Here is an 18,816-nt window from a genome sequence, read left to right on the forward strand (position 1 = left end):
GTCGACTCTTATTGGTGAACTAAACCAAATGATCCGACTCAATGAAAAGAGCCGAGAAAGAATGGATCCGCACAGCAGCCCATCTATTTTCAGTCACATGTAAACCACGTGACATCTTGAAGAGGTTGCCAGATTTTCTATGACGTTTACGAATTCTGAACAGAGGGGTCTTTTATTTTCAACATACGGATACGCTACCACGATTATTCAACGATGAAAAGTGTCATAAACACGATGTGCTAATTAAAATATGGACTGAAAATAATTAAAACGTATAACTTCTATGATTGGTTAAATATTTTACCAAGGAGATGGATTATTGTTTCATGAGAATCTGGCAACCTGTGAACGACATCAGAACTGGCTGACGTTTCTCGTCAGCCATTTTGTGTTGTTTGTTCAGTGTGGGGCGACGGGTTGTTATTCTTCAGACAAATCGGGATCAAGGCCGAAGTCTCGAAGAATCGCTCGAAAGACGTTTTACACAACTATTTTGTAATTATGGGTCCACCGCGAAGCAAATCTAGTCGTCTATTATCCGAAAGAAGGGAGAGTCTGAATTGGTTTGTCAGTTTATCTTGACATGGCACGAGACGTTTTGTCGGTTGGTTTTGACGACTGAGGAAAAGCTTGAAAACAACGCAGCGGCGGAGAGAAAGAAAGAAGCTCGGCAACAACTAAGCTTTTGCACACGAGAGTTTATTTCTTGAAGTTTGTTATTTGACAGCAGAGTATAAGGTCGTGGTTTCAAATTCCAGTAGTTTCACACAATGTGTTGCGATAGTTAGCTGGTACAGAAGTGAGCTAACTGAAGTAGCCGCGCCACGCACTTTCCATCTCTGTGCTAGCAAAACTAGCTAGTAAAAAGAAGAACCCAGGTAGAAGATGTAACAGTCGGACCGCTAACACACGTTAGCTAGCGAGCTATAATAGAGGAAATTATAATTACTCTGACATGTAGCTGACGGTTAAGTGAACTGTGCTGTGGTTGGCGTGGTGTGTGTAAAGCTTTGCTGGTTAGGTTTCGTTAGCTAGCGGCCACAGAAAAGCCTGACGATGGTGAACTACAACAGCGGGGCCACAACAACAACAACCACCACCCCTGGGTCAGATCTATGGCCATAAAGCCCAACATGTCGAGCAGTCTGTACCTTGTTCTTGTACCTGGTGCCAGCTCCTCCAGGCATCTCCGTTTCTCTGCCATGGTCGGCTTTCTCCCCTGTCATTCAGCTGTGCGTTACTGAGAGTTTAAATGCATCAGTATGAATATGAATACAAATTACATATGTCGTGAAAGAGACTCCAAAATCCACAGTAGTCAGGACTAGAAAGATTTTTTTTTAACTAGAATAAGGTTGTGCAACTTCAGGGTGCAAAAACCAAGGCTATACATCTCCATTTCCAAAACTATACAAAAAGAGCCATTGGCATGGATTTCAGTTGTTTTATCAGCTCTGAAATGCTGGTTTGATATTTGGTGAGCACAGAAGAAATCACATTGCTTTTTCTATTTATGAAAATTTGGCTTTTTTACTTGAAGCATGGTGTGTTCAGATCCAAATTGTTAAGCCCCTGGAGCACTATCTAATATCAATCTCTATAAAAATGACTTGATTTCAATTTGGAATTTTTTTTTCCTTCATTAGTTTTAGTGGAGATTACAGTTAGTGCCGGATATTTTCTTTCTTCAACTGTTAAAACATCATTTGAATAGTATAGCCTGCTCTCTGAAAGCCTTGCAAGCAGAAAAGGGGATTAAAGGAAATAAGTCTTTACTATAAAACAATGGGAGACCCAAACTCTCGACGAAATCAAACCCGAAACCGACTCCGTGCCCAGCTACGGAAGAAACGAGAATCCTTGGCTGACCAGTTTGACTTCAAAATCTACATTGCCTTCGTGTTTAAGGAAAAGGTGCTTGATGCGTTGACCTGAAATACTTCCCTTGACACTTCTTCCAAAATGTTTTAAACCTTTAACACTAATTGTTTACTTATTTATTTTTGAGAGCTCACTTGGCTTTGGTAAATGTTTACAACAGTTTAGTTGTAACCTTGTGATTTGGTTGTCAGTTAAAGGAAAACATGTTGTGGGCTTTAATGTAAACCTTTAAATATCTGCTAGTTTTCTGCATACAGTTCAGTCTGAGCTGTGTTTTACAAAGCCAGATTTATCAATTAACAATATATTTTGAGCCAAAAGTCAATATTGTCCATCAAAATAATTTGAGTTCTTTGCATAGTAGAAATCATTTTCTGGAAAACGCCCACTTATGATAAGCAGCTCATTGAATTAGGACTGTTGGAAAATAAAGCATAATGCTTGTCATTAATTTTTATGTCTTTTTTTTTTTTTTTTTTTTAAACTTTGAGCAGAAAAAGAAGTCTGCACTTTTTGAGGTAGCTGAAGTGGTGCCTGTCATGACCAACAACTATGAAGAAAATATCCTCAAAGGAGTGAAGGATTCAAGCTACTCCTTAGAAAGTTCTTTGGAGCTTCTTCAAAAAGATGTTGTGCAGTTGCATGCCCCTCGCTACCAATCTATGCGCAGGGTAAGAAATTTTAAGCTGATGGGGTGGATCATTTGATTAGTTTGGTTAGAATTGACAACCATGATGTTTTCAAACATGTATAGGACTTCGTCTTTTTACATGGGAGTGTCTGGTCACAATTTTCAAATTAATAAGAATTTGCAGATAATTACTTTTTTTTTACTTCCCCCCCCCCCAAAAAAAAAAAACACCTGGGTAACTTTTATTAAGCATTAGTTTACTTATAGAGCCTCCTATTTTCCGTTTCAAAAAACATTAAATTCCGTTTCAGAGAATGGCTAATTCCGTTTCAGACGATTTGTTTCAGTTATATGCTCAAATGACAACTAAATTGGCATTTTTAGATTTTCAACATATAAAATTTACACACAGCTGAGTGTTGGATTATGGCCTTAGTAAAGTATTACACACGTCAAATAGAAATGTATTATTATTATTATCCTCCTCCTCCTTCACATTATAATGAATCAGAGAGAAATTGATTCGTTGGTTCGTTTGCTGCTCGGTTTGGTTTCACACTGCATGGATTTAAAAATGAGGAAAAAGGAGGGTAAGGAGTAGGGATGGCGAAAACTAAAAAAAATCTTGACCGACCACCGAGCCTTATTAGCCGGTTAAAGTCGGTTAACCTATGAGTTTAAACAGGGATGCAAACGGTGCGCCTTTTGGCGGATGCCGCCTTTTTCACGGCTGAATCGTGCAGATCCGATTTTTTTTGGGGGGGGCGTTGGAGTGTCTGAATAATTTCATCAGAGTAAATTCTGTATTAAAATGACTAAATAAGCAAATGCCATTACAGTCCATGAAACATAGGAAGTATAAGTATGAGAAGAAAACAGTAAATCAGAAAGCTGCGCACGTTTTCGCGGAAGCTGCGCAAATGTGCGCAGCTTTCTGATTTACTGTTTTCTTCTCATACTTATACTTCCTGTTTCATGGACTGTAACGGCATTTGTTTATTTAGTAATTTTAATACAGAATTTACTCTGATGAAATTATTCAGACACTCCAACGCGCCCCCCCCCCCCCCCCCCCCCCCCCAAAAAATCGGATCTGCACGATTCAGCCGTGAAAAAGTCGGCATCTGCGCCTTTAGTTTGTGTGGAGAGATATGATCTGCAGTAACATGCATTGTTGGCTACAGACTGAAACATACTTTCAGAATGCACTGGCCAAGGCAGGACTAAACTCGATGTGCCTTCTAATAATAATTAAAAAAAAAAAACAGAATAGTAATTTGTAAGCTAAAAAGCCTGTGTCTACACTTTTTTTCTTTCGCCGAGTGGCAGCTGTCTTCAACTGGGTCGGGAGGGCGGGACATGACTGAAGGGGTGTTTCTGATTTGTCAGCTGTTGTCCTTACACCACATGGCATGCCCCAAGCGTTTACAACACAGAATTCCAGGTTCTCCGCTCCAAAATCGGCAGCTTCAAAACGATTGATTTTTTTTTTTTTAACCGACAACCAAAAAAAAATTAACCGGTTGACGTTGATTCGGTCAAACGGTCATCGGTTAACATCCCTAGTAAGGAGGGGGGAAATTAAATAAATAAATAAATAACAAACCTATTGCCCGAGGGATGTGTACGACTGAAAACATACTTGTAAACTCATTCGTTTGTCTGAAATGCGTAGACAGAGAAAAAGGTTTAAAAAAAAAAAAAAAACACCCTTCGCAGGTGCACGGACAAATCACAAAACTCACCCGAGCATGGAGAACACAGACCTGGCGCTTAGTAAGTGATTAGGTAACAGTGTTTTCCCCAGAAAAAAATGAAAGCCCTAAATTCTGGCATGATAATACACAGACAGTTGAGTGCCAATGGTGTGAAAGCAAGCACCAGTGGTGTGAAGCGAAACTAGGGGGGTCTGGGGGCATGCTCCCCCGGAAAATTTTTTGAAAATAGATGCTCTCAGGTGCATTTTCAGGGTCTCTGAGAGGTTTTAGATACATGATTATAGGATAGATTTTACCAGTGTTTCAATGATTTCTGACCTAAATAGTATTAATGTATACACATTTGAAATTTCACCTTAAAGTTCAACATGCAAGTTAAACTCATCTCATTATCTGTAGCCGCTTTATCCTGTTCTACAGGGTCGCAGGCAAGCTGGAGCCTATCCCAGCTGACTACGGGCGAAAGGCGGGGTACACCCTGGACAAGTCGCCAGGTCGTCACAGGGCCGACACATAGACACAGACAACCATTCACACCTACGGTCGATTTAGAGTCACCAGTTAACCTAACCTGCATGTCTTTGGACTGTGGGGGAAACCGGAGCACCCGGAGGAAACCCACGCGGACACAGGGAGAACATGCAAACTCCGCACAGAAAGGCCCTCGCTGGCCACGGGGCTCGAACCCGGGCCTTCTCGCTGTGAGGCGACAGCGCTAACCACTACACCACCGTGCCACCGCTGCAAGTTAAACTGTTTTGTTATAGATTACTTAGGTATATGATAGATTGAAAATCTACGGGGATTCCTTAATTACCTATGGTCAAGTAGTGTTGTAACAAAAATGTGCATGAAAATATGACCAGTGGTTTGCTCCATCTTATGCAATCCAATGAAGAGAATCGATCATCATGACCTCCTGTTGATCACAAAGGGATCTGAACCTAAGAACTGCCACCTTAAAATAAGTTGCTGTATTACTATAACTGTAATGATTTAGAATGTTTCGGATGCAATTACCATGATATATGTAGAACTAAGATGCACTGAAAAGAAAAGTAAGGCAATTGCATATTATAAAGTTTAAATTTTGGCACTTTATTAAATGGACTAGATTAAGATTAAAACATATGGGGGCGTCGTGGCTCAGGTGGTTAGGGCGCCATGCCATGAATGTGGGCGACCCGGGTTCGATTCCGGCCCGAGGTCATTTCCCGATCCCTTCCCGTCTCTCTCTCCCGCTCGTTTCCTGTCTCTGCACTGTCCTATCCAATAGAGGTGCAAAAAGCCCAAAAAAATATCTTTTAAAAAAAAAAGATTAAAACATATATTTAAAGGAAAAGAAAACTTAATTTCTACAGTTGAAGTTTGCAGAAAGATTATGTACTTTTAAACACATTTCATGAAGGGAATTTGTTTATAAGTGTCAAATGTAGCATAATTGCGAATAATAATGATAAGCATATTTGGCAGTGTGAGGTCACTGTGAGCCTTTAACACAAGAATAAGCCGGAGGCTTCTTTTGTTAAATGGATCCCAGTGACATCACACTGCCAAAAATGCTTATGATGATTATTTGAAATTATGCTGTATTTGACATATTCGGACAACTTCACTTCGTGAGTGTGTTTATAAGTACATAATCTTTCTGCAAACCCAAACGAATGAATTAAGTTTTCTACTCCTTTAAAGCAGATTAATTCTCCTTGGCTTTTGCTTGGCCCAATGCTGGGCAGCCCTCTCATAGTCCATCTCGCTGTCATCCATGCTGACATGGAGTAATTTGTCCAGCGAGTCTTCTCCTAGCTTATTAAAATCAGTCGGCTTTGTCCTTCTGGCGGGGGTCAACATCGGCAGCCAATGAGCTCGCTTATAATGAATCGGAAAATTCCGGGATGTCTGACATTTTCTTTCGATGTTTTTATTGGATGGTTTGAACACGTGATCTTGACTTAGCCAACAGATTAGTTTGTTTACATCATACCACGCGGACATATTACTTTGACAGGATCAACATAAACATTGGGGAAAAAAGACGGCTTGTTTAACACAAATATCGATCAATATGTAAATGGATCTGTTATTTGCTCTCCTATGTATCTAGTTACTTGTGGGTAGAAAATTTAACGTATCGGTATAAATCTAAGCGTATCGGATTTTAACTAAAGCGACTAAGCGTATCGTCAGGCAGAGCAAGCGTATCGTCAGGCAGAGCAAGCGTATCGGGCCCGATACGCTAAAACGCTTTGGGGAAAACCATGGGTAATTATATAAATAACTAGTTTCAAACATCGTTCATTTCCTTTTTTGTTCGGTAGTCCAAATATCCAGAACACATGGCATTTCTGTAGCATGACAGCTCAGTTTAGTGGCTTATATCCACCAAACCAAAAAACACAGCACGCTCGAGTCGCTTCCTGCACACGAGTCAATTCAGAATCAAATCAATTCGTCACTGCGAGCAAATCACACTGGAGGTTGTTCAGAAGATGAGACCAATGCAGTTGTGTCATGTTCTCACCTGGACAATCAGTCAGTCACACCAAAGGACTAATTGACGGATTTTAATTCCGAAAAAAGTTTTGAAAAAGTCAGAATGTGTAGATTCCGTTTCTGACCCCAATTTCCGCGATTTCCGTCCATTTTCCGCGATCGCGGAAAATCGGAGGCGCTATACTTATCCCTTAAATATCCCTTTAATTTTCATGTGCTAGATTGTCTGTGGTTATTCTGAATAAATGGTAGTATAAAATTAATTAAGCCAATGTGAGTTTCTTTTATAATAAATACTTTGCCATAGTAATTGTCTCTGCAGCAAAACACTAAATGGTCTTTACACATTCACAGACTCAAAAGTGGACAAGACTTGGCAGTTACTTATTGATTTCATTTGTCAGTCACAGTGATTCAGCACAGTAACATGTCTTGCATTTCCTTTTTTGTTTTGTTTATTTTACTGAAATCCAGCAGGGAAATGTTTGAGTGAGGATTGTGTCCTAAACTGAGAATTGATTGTGTTTTGGAGAAAATGATTCAAAGTGGAGTATTAATGACCTTATGAAACATTGTGTTCTCTTGTACACCGATTGTAATTCTGTGCTCTCTTTGTAAAGGACGTAATAGGTTGCACACAGGAGATGGACTTCATCCTTTGGCCCCGCAATGATATTGAGAAGATAGTGTGTCTTCTGTTCTCCAGATGGAAGGGAGCAGACCATGAACCCTTCAGGCCTGTTCAGGTGATGATTTCTTATGTTACATTAGTTTAGAGTGTCATAAAATAAGTGTAGCACTATTAACATCTGTTTTTTTTTTTAATTCAAAGGCCAAGTTTGAATTTCACCATGGGGACTATGAGAACCAGTTTTTACACGCTCTTGGCCGTAAGGACAAGGCCGGGATGGTGATGAACAACCCAAATCAGTCTGTGTTTCTTTTCTTAGACAGACAGCACTTGCAGGTCGGTTGTGTTTGGACACTGACATGGGCTAAGAATATTTAAGTACACCCTCATCATTTTTACTGTCCGTGCTCTTTCTGCAGACTCCAAAAACCAAGGCCACAGTTTTCAAGTTGTGCAGCCTCTGCCTCTACCTGCCACAGGATCAGCTGACCTGTTGGGGGGTCGGAGACATAGAAGACCACCTCCGCCCATACATGCCAGATTAGCAGAGACATAGAAGATTCCTGCCCCAAGGCCACTGAAGCAAGTTGACATCATATCCATCTCAGTTGAATAGAATTGAACTTGTGCGTGGAACTCTCCTTTTTGTTAACCACTCATTTTCATTCTGAAGTTCATTTTAGTTCATTTTTATATCACACCTACCAGACAGTTTTGGTTCGGTTCACCCATTTATCCTACCCTTAACCTGTCTGCCTTTATTTGAACTTGCACGAACATTGTTTTTGAGTGGTTGTTCTCTTGGAGCAGCACTGTCAACACCACCAGTCACAGAAGGAACTCTTTAGTGGGGGAATGTAGCAAAAGCAAACCAATGTCAGGGGTGCCTTAAATATGGGCCTCTTGTGTTGGACTGGTTCTGATATCAGTGTCATGAGTGGATAGATGTCTTTATTTTGGGGGAAAGGATAGTTTTAAGATTAATGACAATCAGTGACTGGATTAAACAGCCTTCATAGTCATAGTGAAAAGGCTAATTTTAGTAGGTGAACAATACTTGGTAAAAATTGATTTGGGGTAGACATTGCTTCACATTCTTTTCAACTGCCTGAGTTTTGCTGGACATTTTATTTTGAGTGTCAATCCTTGCTTATTACATGTTAAGCTCCTTCATATTTTTTGTTGTAATTTCTGGAAGAGTGATGCCTGATGGGGGTTTAGACGTGAATATGGACATTAGAAGAGGGTCTGTCGGGTGAATTCTAACGGGTTTTTATTTTAATTTTTTGGGGTGTGGGTATTCTGAAACCAATGAGCATTTCATGCACTATGCATTCATGCTACTGATACCTGATTTTGTTGGTGGATATTCAGTGGGCAACTAATGCTTAAATCCATGTACCTAACAAAAAATGTATTGTGGAAAAATTCTGTGCACCATTACGTTTTATTTGCTTTTTCCCTTATTTTCAACCCCCCCCTTTTGAGTACTAATGATCATAAGCTAGCTTTGTTGGGTAATAAAACATAAAATCTACCTTTTCCTGCCTGTTTGAATTCTCTTTGAATCATAAGAAAAAAGAGATCGCTGTGTTCATGATTTATTCATGTTCGTATTGATTTAATGCCACACTGCTGAAGATATCCCAATACAGTACAAGCTTTGAAAATCTCTTGTGGTGTTTTATTACATGTTTACTTACATATAAAAGACATTTATGGTTTCCATGTTTCTCAACCATATTAAGAATCAGCTGCCAAGGTGTTTTGTGTGTCTTCCTTGAGCAATCAGTTTCCCATTAGCTTTGTTTGTTAAATCAACAGTAGCGAATGCCAAAGTTCTGCCCTGTTTTAAAACCTGTGCAGTTATCAAGATGTCTTCTCCAACCTTGGCTGCATTCATGTACCTGTCAACAGCAGAGGGAAATGCTTAGCTGAGAAAATTCAACTCTCTGTTTATCATGAATATGTGTCAGACTAGAAGTACAAAGTGGACTACTAGCTGGCATAGAATTTTTACATTTTATTTAAAACAGTAGTATGTATGCAGTTCTGGAAACACCGGTCTTGTCTTAACCTTTTATGTTTTGTTCACAGTAATCAATCAGTGTCATGTTGAATTTATAGTAAAGTTCAATTATTAGTAATACTCACCCAGTGGCCACTTTCTTAGATTGTAGCTCCACTTATTGGCCATTTAATCAAGTAAATCTACCATGCAGGTGTACAAATGCTGACCCTAACCTATATGTTTCTATTCACAATTTATCATCTTCCCTCTACTCCCATCTATCTGTGCAAAGAAACCAGCACTGTCCAGAAGTTTGCTTGGTGGATTATTCTCAGCACAGCAGTGGCACTGACCCTGTCTTGTGTGATTAATGATTTGAATTAATCAGATTCAGCAGCATTCCTGGAATTTTGTAACACCTCAACAATACAGTTTGTAAACAGTACGCCAACCAAAAATGTCTGGCAGTGCTATGGTCAGAAACTAGAGGACAATTATCAGTTTGTGCAATGAGTAACTATGAGGTTCACCAACAAGGTAAATGTGTACAACAGTGCTGGTTCCTTTACACTAATGCATAGGGTACACCGAGCTGACAAACTGCATAGTAGCCTAACCGATGGGTTATAGTCAGCCGTTATACTGAATGTACAGAATAAAAAAAAAAAAATTGGGGACATGCTGTTATAGGAGAATAGTCAATGACAGGGTAGTGTGACGTGGCCTGAGATTAAGACTATCATGTCAGAAAACTTAAACAAGCAACTGTACATCTGACTGTTACAAAGCATTGACACTGGAGACTCATTCCAAAAATGTCAAATAATTGACTTTTTACATAAAACTTCGTGTCAATAATTACACATTTTTCTACATTACAAAAGTCCCTGTGTCAACTGTTACTATGGAAACAAGTAAGTATTAGGAGGAGGGCATGATTATAACTGTTGATTTGAATTACAGCTGGCAATACTGTCAGAGGTGTAGATGCCAGACAGTTGTACCCCATAAACTGTGCGCATTAAACTCACAAAACTCTCACATCTCATCTCATCTCATCTCTAGCCGCTTTATCCTGTTCTACAGGGTCGCAGGCAAGCTGGAACCTATCCCAGCTGACTACGGGCGAAAGGCGGGGTACACCCTGGACAAGTCGCCAGGTCATCACAGGGCTGACACATAGACACAAACAACCATTCACACTCACATTCACACCTACGGTCAATTTAGAGTCACCAGTTAACCTAACCTGCATGTCTTTGGACTGTGGGGGAAACCGGAGCACCCAGAGGAAACCCACGCGGACACGGGGAGAACATGCAAACTCCGCACAGAAAGGCCCTCGCCGGCCACGAGGCTCGAACCCAGGACCTTCTTGCTGTGAGGCGACAGCGCTAACCACTACACCACCGTGCCGCCACAAACTCTCACATATCTTGGTAATATTTTGTTGGCAATAGTGACCAGAACCTAATCTCTGTAATATAAATATATTTCAGGCGGCACGGTGGTGTAGTGGTTAGCACTGTCGCCTCACAGCAAGAAGGTTCGAGCCTCGTGGCCGGCAAGGGCCTTTCTGTGTGGAGTTTGCATGTTCTCCCCGTGTCCGTTTCCTCCGGGTGCTCCGGTTTCCCCCACAGTCCAAAGACATGCAGGTTAGGTTAACTGGTGACTCTAAATTGAGCGTAGGTGTGAATGTGAGTGTGAATGGTTGTCTGTGTCTATGTGTCAGCCCTGTGATGACCTGGCGACTTGTCCAGGGTGTACCCCGCCTTTCGCCCGTAGTCAGCTGGGATAGGCTCCAGCTCACCTGCGACCCTGTAGAACAGGATAAAGCGGCTAGAGAGAATGAGATGAGATAAATATATATCAAAATCGGAACAGTTTTATGTAATTATCTAATCAGTAAGAGTTTAAGATGGGTTATTTTGACCCAGACAGAACATAAAGGTTAAGCCTGATGATCTTTTTTAGTCATAAACACTTTACGTGATGTTCATGTCGATGCTGACTCCAGGCAATCCTCTCTCCGTGTACAAGAGTGCAGTAGTGGAAATCACATCAACCAGAGTGGCAGTCAGCCCGCCATGTAGGGTCCCTCCTCGGTTAGTGTGCTCCTCTTCCACTTTCATCTGGCACACCACTTTACCTGGACTGGCTGAAACCAACTCTACCTGTTTTCACAGTAACCACATGCTCATAAGCTCTCTGTATCACAACACACAGCAAAAAGCAACAACCAGACACTTTATACAGAAGAATAAATTTAGCTAAATTGCTCCCAAATGTAAAAATTTGATGGTAGAAACTAATTATAAGCTTAACTCTCAATTTAAATCAATAATACAAAAAAATAACATTATTGAAGTTATGTTTGTAATTTTGTTTATTTAGTAATATTGAAATATCACCATTTTGTAGGTAACCCTTGAATTGTGGTTATTTTTTCTCTCTTTTTCAACAATTATTATGACTGTTATTATTACTATTATCTGTATATTTTTTCTAATCTTTGAAGATGTCTTTATACAACCCCACTTCCAAAAAAGTTGGGACGCTGTGTAAACTGTAAATAAAAACAGAATGCGATAACTTGCAAATCATGGAAACCCGATATTTCATTGAAAATAGTACAAATACAACATATCAAATGTTGAAACTGAGAAATTTTATTGGTTTTTGAAAAATATAGGCTCATTTTGAATTTGAGGTCAGCAACACGTTTCAGAAAAGTTGGGACAGGGGTGTGTTTACTACTGTGTCGCATCACCTCTGTTTTTAACAACACTCTGTAAACATTTGGGAAATGACGAGACAGATTGCTGTAGTTTTGAAAGAGAAATGTTGCCCCATTCTTGCCTGATATACAATTTTAGTTGTTCAACAGTTTGGGGTCTCCTTTGTCATATTTTATGCTTCATAATGCACCAAATGTTTCAAATGGGAGACAGGTCTGGACTGCAGGCAGGCCAGTTTAGCACTTGGACTCTTTTACTACGGAGCCATGCAGTTTTAATATGTGTAGAAAGCAGTTTTGGCATTGTCTTGCTGAAAGAAGGAAGGCCTTCCCTGAAAAAGATTTTGTCTGGATGGCAGCATATCGCTCTGAGACATGTTTATAATCATTCAGCATTAATGATGCCTTCCCAGATGTACAAGCTACCCATGTCATGTGCACTAATGCACCCTCATACTATCACAGATGCTGGCTTTTGAACTGTGCACTGATAACAAGCCAGATGGTCCCTCTCCTCTTTAGCCTGGAGGATGTGGGGTCCATGATTTCTAGAAAGAATTTCTACTTTTGATTCGTCAGACCTCGGGACAGTTTTCCACTTCACCTCAGTCCATCGTAAAAGAGCTCAGGCCCAGAGAAGGTGGCGGTGTTTCTGGATATTGTTTATATCTGGTTTTAACTTGCATTTGTGGATGCAGTAATGAACTATTTTCACAGACAATGGGTTTCTGAAGTGTTCCCGAGCCCGTACGGTGATTTCCACTACAGACACGTGTCTGCTTTTAATGCAGTGTCTCCTGAGGGCCTGAAGACCACAGGCATCTAATGTCAGTTTTCAGCCTTGTCTCTTGCATACAGAGATTTCTCCAGATTCTCTGAATATTTTAATGATATTATGTACCACAGATGATGTGATCCACAAATTCTTTACAGTTTTACATTGAGGAACATTATTCTTAAATTGTTGCACTGTTTGCCCACGCAGTCTTTTACAGAGCAGTGAACCCCGCCCCATCTTTACTTCTGAGAGACTCCGCCTCTCTGGGATGCTCTTTTTATACCCAATCGTTGCCAATTAAACAAATTAGGTTTTTTTTAAGCATTACACAACTTTTTCAGTCTTTTCTTGCCCCTGTCCCAACTTTCTGAAACGTGTTGCTGACATCAAATTTAAAATGAGCCTATATTTTTCAAAAACCAATAAAATTTCTCAGTTTCAACATTTGATATGTTGTCTTTGTACTATTTTCAATGAAATATTGGGTTTCCATGATTTGCAAGTTATCGCATTCTGTTTTTATTTACGATTTACAGTGTCCCAACTTTTTTGGAATTGGGGTTGTAATTGTTTGTTTAATGTTTCCCTTTTTCCTTCCATGCAGCAATATGATGGTTGCAATAAAAGAAGGGGAGAACAACTGCAAAAATCAAGAAGCTGGGAAAGGCAGGACACTAGGGGTAAATTTTTTTTTTTAATTTACTGACTGACACTTTTATTTACTTTCTTACTTTACTTACAACTAGAGACTTCTAGGTGTCTAGAAGACTTCCTGAATTTGCTTGGGGCAAATTCCGGGAACTGCTGCCTATATTGTCTTTGTCTTGTCTCAAGCCAAGAGCTTGTCATTTCAAACATGGGGTAGGGTGTATGGTAGCTGTGTTAGGGGTGCCATGCTGTATGCCAGTGAGTGCTGGGCCCCTAGGAAGAGCGACATGGCAAGGCTGGAGAGAAACGAGCGGGTGATGCTAAGGTGGATGTGTGGTGTCAAACCTGATGATGTTACCAGCGCGAGTGACTTACACACAAGGCTCGAGATGGTTGACCTCGTGACTGCTATCAGATGTAAGCGGCTGCGATGGTTTGGACATGTAGAAAGGGCTGAGAGCTGTATTAACACCAATAAGGAACATCCAGGTTGATGGATGGGGTTGGCCACGCAAAACATGGTGTGAAGTGGTCACAAATGACCTAAAGGTGACCAGCCTCACTGCAAATGACACAAGGGACCAAACAGCATGGAAAATGAGGGTGAAAGCCTATCATGCAACGTCACACCCGCCGGCTGGTGGAAACTGACGTTAATGGATAGTGAGTGAGTGAGTGAGTGAGTGAGAGAGAGAGAGAGAGAGAGAGAGACTAAACCTAAAATCTACCGGGCAATTCCACGAAATGGTCAACCCAAGGGGTGAAAATTCATTTTGTATATATGGTAAATTTGATTGGGCTATTATTAGTAATGATTGGTTCATTCACGGGGCGGCACGGTGGTGTAGTGGTTAGCACTGTCGCCTCACAGCAAGAAGGTCCTGGGTTCAAGCCCAGCAGCTGATGAGGGCCTTTCTGTGTGGAGTTTGCATGCTCTCCCCGTGTCCGTGTGGGTTTCCTCCGGGTGCTCCGGTTTCCCCTCACAGTCCAAAGACATGCAGGTTAGGTTAATTGGTGGCTCTAAATTGACCGTAGGTGTGAATGTGAGTGTGAATGGTTGTTTGTCTGTATGTGTCAGCCCTGCGATGACCTGGCGACTTGTCCAGGGTGTACCCCGCCTCTCGCCCATAGTTACCTGGGATAGGCTCCAGCTTGCCTGCGACCCTGTAGGACAGGATAAAGCGGCTAGAGATAATGGATGAATGGATGGATGGTTCATTCACGGCAGTCAATATTTTTGTGCTGAACTCATGTCACATGACTGGTGGCCATTTTGAAATTGGCAGATCCAAGCACATACTTTAAACCCAAGACTAACAGACACAAAGAAGCACTCAAACTGCTGTCTAAAGTCCTCACCAGGTAAGTTAAACTGTGTTTCATATCAAATGGACCTCATTCTTTACATTTCCATGAAAAAAAATGATTCCATTGAGTAATTATCACAGCTTTGGGGCCATTTAGATCTAACAAGTAGCTTTGTTTACTGATTGATATTATGACCAAGAAAGAGAAAATTACCACATGTCCGTCCTCTCTGTACATCAAATCATGTAAATTTGGAAAGTGTTGCGTCAGTTACTGTACATTCCATGATCTCAGCCGTCCGTTCTAAACATTTTTCATAGTTTATTTCTTTCATTGTATACAATGGCATGTTAAAAGCAGAGTTGGAAAAAATGTGAGTAAAATTTCAACAAGTTTCACAGAAATTGGCGTTTGTACTTGTGTGTTCACAGTTGTTGAATTCTCCAAGTTGTGTCAGTTACCAATGTTATCTGCATGCCACTAAATAAATTATTCATATCTGGGAAAAACTCCGTGTTGTCCAAGATGACCTTTGGGCCTTAAGTCATCATACATTTGTTTGAGTTTGCTCTTTCTATAATAGCCACACAGTTTAATTTTAAACCCTCTGAATGTTGCATCAGTTACCCGTGGAATTGCCCTACCATAAATCCAACTCTTAACCAAAATTTTGAGAAGTTCCTCTGTACTAAGCTTCTAAATCTAACCCTAAATCTAAAACTAAATCTAATTCTAAACCTAATTCTAGATCAGGGCAGAAATGCATGTGTAAAGCTTCATGAATGTAGATTTGTTATGATGAAAGCCAGTTTTCACCACCTGAGCAAAAAAGTCACATAGTACGTCATAATAATGAGAACACAGCTCAGAATTATGACTTATAATGTTACAATAATGACTGTCAATAATTTCTCGAAATTATGACCTAATATATCATTATTATGAGACAGTCAGAATTATGAGAAAATGATCTAATTATTCTCAGAACTTGTGTCAGACCCCAGGTACAACATGCCCAGGACTGTCTGCAGTTTGCGTACCGGGCAGGTGTCGGTGTGGAAGACGCCATCCTCTACCTGCTACACCGAGCCCACTCGCATCTGGATAAGGGAAATGGCACAGTGAGGATCCTCTTCTTGGACTTCTCGAGTGCCTTCAACACCATCCAGCCCCTATTGCTTCAGGACAAACTGAACAGGATGCGAGTGGACCCCTGCCTGGTCACCTGGATCTCCAACTACCTCACTGACAGGCCACAGTATGTCAGGCTGAAGGACATCACGTCTGACACTGTAATTAGCAGCACTGGAGCACCCCAGGGCACGGTGCTGGCCCCTCTTCTCTTCACCCTGTACACCGCGGACTTCTGCTACAACTCGGAGCTGTGTCACATTCAGACGTTTGCCGATGACACAGCCATCGTTGGGTGTATCAGTGACGACAAAGAGGAGGAGTATAGGAGCCTGGTGAGGGACTTTGCTGTGTGGTGCAACAGGAACCATTTGCAGCTCAACACCTCGAAGACCCAGGAGCTGGTCATTGACTTTGGGAGGTCCAGACCAAGGTCACGACCAGTTCTGATCAAGTGAGTCGAGGTGGAGGCTGTGGATTCCTACAAGTACCTCAGGCTGTGGCTGGACAGCAAGCTGGACTGGACTTGCAACACCAAACACTTATACAGGAAGGGACAGAGCAGGCTATACTTCCTTAGGAGGCTGCGGTCCTTTAACATCTGCAGGAAACTCCTGTGGATGTTCTATCAGTCTGTGGTCGCCAGTGTCCTGTTTTACACCGTGGCATGCTGGGGGGGCAGCACATCCAAGGAGGACACATCCAGGCTGGACAAACTGATCAGGTGGGCCGGCTCTGTGGTCGGCATGAAGCTGGACTCTCTGGTGACGGTGGCAGAGAAGAGGATTATGGACAAACTATCGAACATCATGGACGATGCCAGTCACCCTCTGCACACCGTCATCAGCAACCAGAGGAGCCTGTTCAGTGACAGAATGCTCCTTCCCAAATGCAGGACTAACGGACTCAAAAACTCCTTTGTCCCTCACGCCATCAGACTGTACAACTCCTCTCTGGGGGGGAGGAGGGGTAACAGGAGGACAGAGGATGGGAAGGAGCAGTAGCCTAGCCTAACAATAAGCAATACTGGACAATGTGCAATATAAAGTGCAATATCTCTCCTGCTGCTGCCCCCCTCCCCTTTCTCCCTCCTTCCCCATAGCTTATTCTTTTTATGGGTTGTTTTACAATCAGGGTACAAAGTTTGTGTCACAGGGATCCAAAATTCAAATTTAAAAAAAACAAAAAAAAAAACCTATCAAATCTGCACTTTTGGAAATTAATACACATATGAACATAGGCATGTGTAATAGTTTGTATTATAACAAGATTAAGTGTAGCTTTAAGCAGGGCTGGGAGAAACAAATGAAGTGATTCTCGGAGAGGACATTTTTTTGACAATTCAGAATCCACTACTTCCATAGTGCTTTTAAATATAAGGCTGTAAGCTTTGTGTTAGTTGTCTCTAATATTTATGTCCCAATATCTTGACCACATTTTAGGATGAAAATAATCATTTTAGATATGTTATTTTATATTGAAAAATTAGCTGTCTCAGAGAGGACTTTTTTTTGACACAATTACATACTAATTTGATCAAACTAGTCTGAAAACTTACTGGCATTCAACATTAAAACTTAACTATGTTTCCAATGATATGGAACCAAATATGTGTTTTATGGTATAAAGAATGATTTAAGTGCATCCCTTTTGGAGCTACCTGTGGTCAAAAAAGCACTTTTTCTAAATGACACGAGTAATTTTGCTAAATATGACATATATTGCCATACATTCACCCAAAATAACGTTATCACCAAATGTTTTTTGCATGGTAAATAGAGCTATCACAGGGCTACAATAAACAACCAAGTTTATTTAGTCAAGCCTTTTGATATTGAAGATAATAAGTGTTAAATGTGATTTTTAGCTTGCGTACCCTGATTGTAAAACAACCCGTATATTTGTATAGGTAAATAATTTATTTTAATTTATCGAGAAGTTTTTCTCTATTTATTTTCTCTGTTTATCTGTAATGATGCTGCTGGAATCTTAATCTCCCTGAGGGAACCCTCCCAAAGGGATCAATAAAGTTTTATCTAATCTAATCTAATCTAATAATTATGGGAAACATTATTATTATTATTATTATTATTATGGTGGCGGAAACAGGCTTAAGTTTCACGTGTTATTCATAAATGTATCATTTCTACCTGTAGTAGTGTCCTGCCTAGAATTCTGGTTTAGTGTGGGGTTGGAAAATGAGTCTCCTCAAGGTTACCGGCTTAAAGTTGAGAAAGACTCGCTCACCTTCCTTAAAACACGATCAAATCCAGGAGAATCGAGCATGGCCCGCATCACCTGCCTCAGTGAATTTACAGATAACGAAACCATTTCTCACTAAATTAGATATCAAACAAACTGCAGAGCGGAAGTCGGAGAGAGAGGACAATAACAATCTCTACATAAAAATCTGGAGCGCTCATTGGCCAATCCGCGCTGTCTAGACGAGTGACGCTTCCAAGCGGCCATATTACCACACCCATAGCGTGTATTTGGCTTTTATATTAAACCGTCATATCCGATCAAATTTGCTCCAAGAAAAGTATTTCCTGACTTTTTTCCTTTCATTACCTCCTCTTATTTTCTCAACTTTACCCACATTCCTTACTTATCATTATAGCACTCCCCTTCATTGTTATTGTTTATTTTTCTTTTCCAGTTGTCTCTGAGCATTTTTTTGAACGACTCTTTTACTATCTACTATAAAAAAAAATCCTACGGAAATTATTTATTTTTCTCTCATACAGTGTATCTTTATCTTTCGTATATTTCTTCTTCCTTTTTCACTTCATTCTCACATAATTCACATCACACATGAATCGATCCTGATGGAGTTCAATAACTTATAA

General features: G+C 40.6%; 2 protein-coding genes across 2 annotated transcripts; one reads left to right on the forward strand and one right to left on the reverse strand.

Moving 5' to 3' along the window:
• The first annotated feature begins 381 nt into the window (after window positions 1–381).
• On the forward strand, window positions 382–9,024 carry c16h6orf62 (chromosome 16 C6orf62 homolog). The gene is made up of 5 exons (XM_060942742.1): window positions 382–1,914; window positions 2,376–2,552; window positions 7,344–7,469; window positions 7,556–7,690; window positions 7,774–9,024. The coding sequence occupies exons 1-5, from the start codon at window positions 1,786–1,788 to the stop codon at window positions 7,897–7,899; spliced, it is 693 nt and encodes a 230-aa protein (XP_060798725.1). The 5' UTR covers window positions 382–1,785; the 3' UTR covers window positions 7,900–9,024.
• Window positions 8,943–18,374, reverse strand: acot13 (acyl-CoA thioesterase 13). The gene is made up of 3 exons (XM_060942743.1): window positions 18,215–18,374; window positions 11,355–11,539; window positions 8,943–9,261 (listed from the first exon to the last, which is right to left on the reverse strand). Exons 1-3 carry the CDS (start codon window positions 18,296–18,298, stop codon window positions 9,105–9,107), a joined length of 426 nt encoding a protein of 141 aa, XP_060798726.1. The 5' UTR covers window positions 18,299–18,374; the 3' UTR covers window positions 8,943–9,104.
• Window positions 18,375–18,816: the final 442 nt, after the last annotated feature.

This window comes from Neoarius graeffei, chromosome 16 (genome assembly GCF_027579695.1).
Source record: "Neoarius graeffei isolate fNeoGra1 chromosome 16, fNeoGra1.pri, whole genome shotgun sequence".
NCBI classification, from domain to species: domain Eukaryota; kingdom Metazoa; phylum Chordata; class Actinopteri; order Siluriformes; family Ariidae; genus Neoarius; species Neoarius graeffei.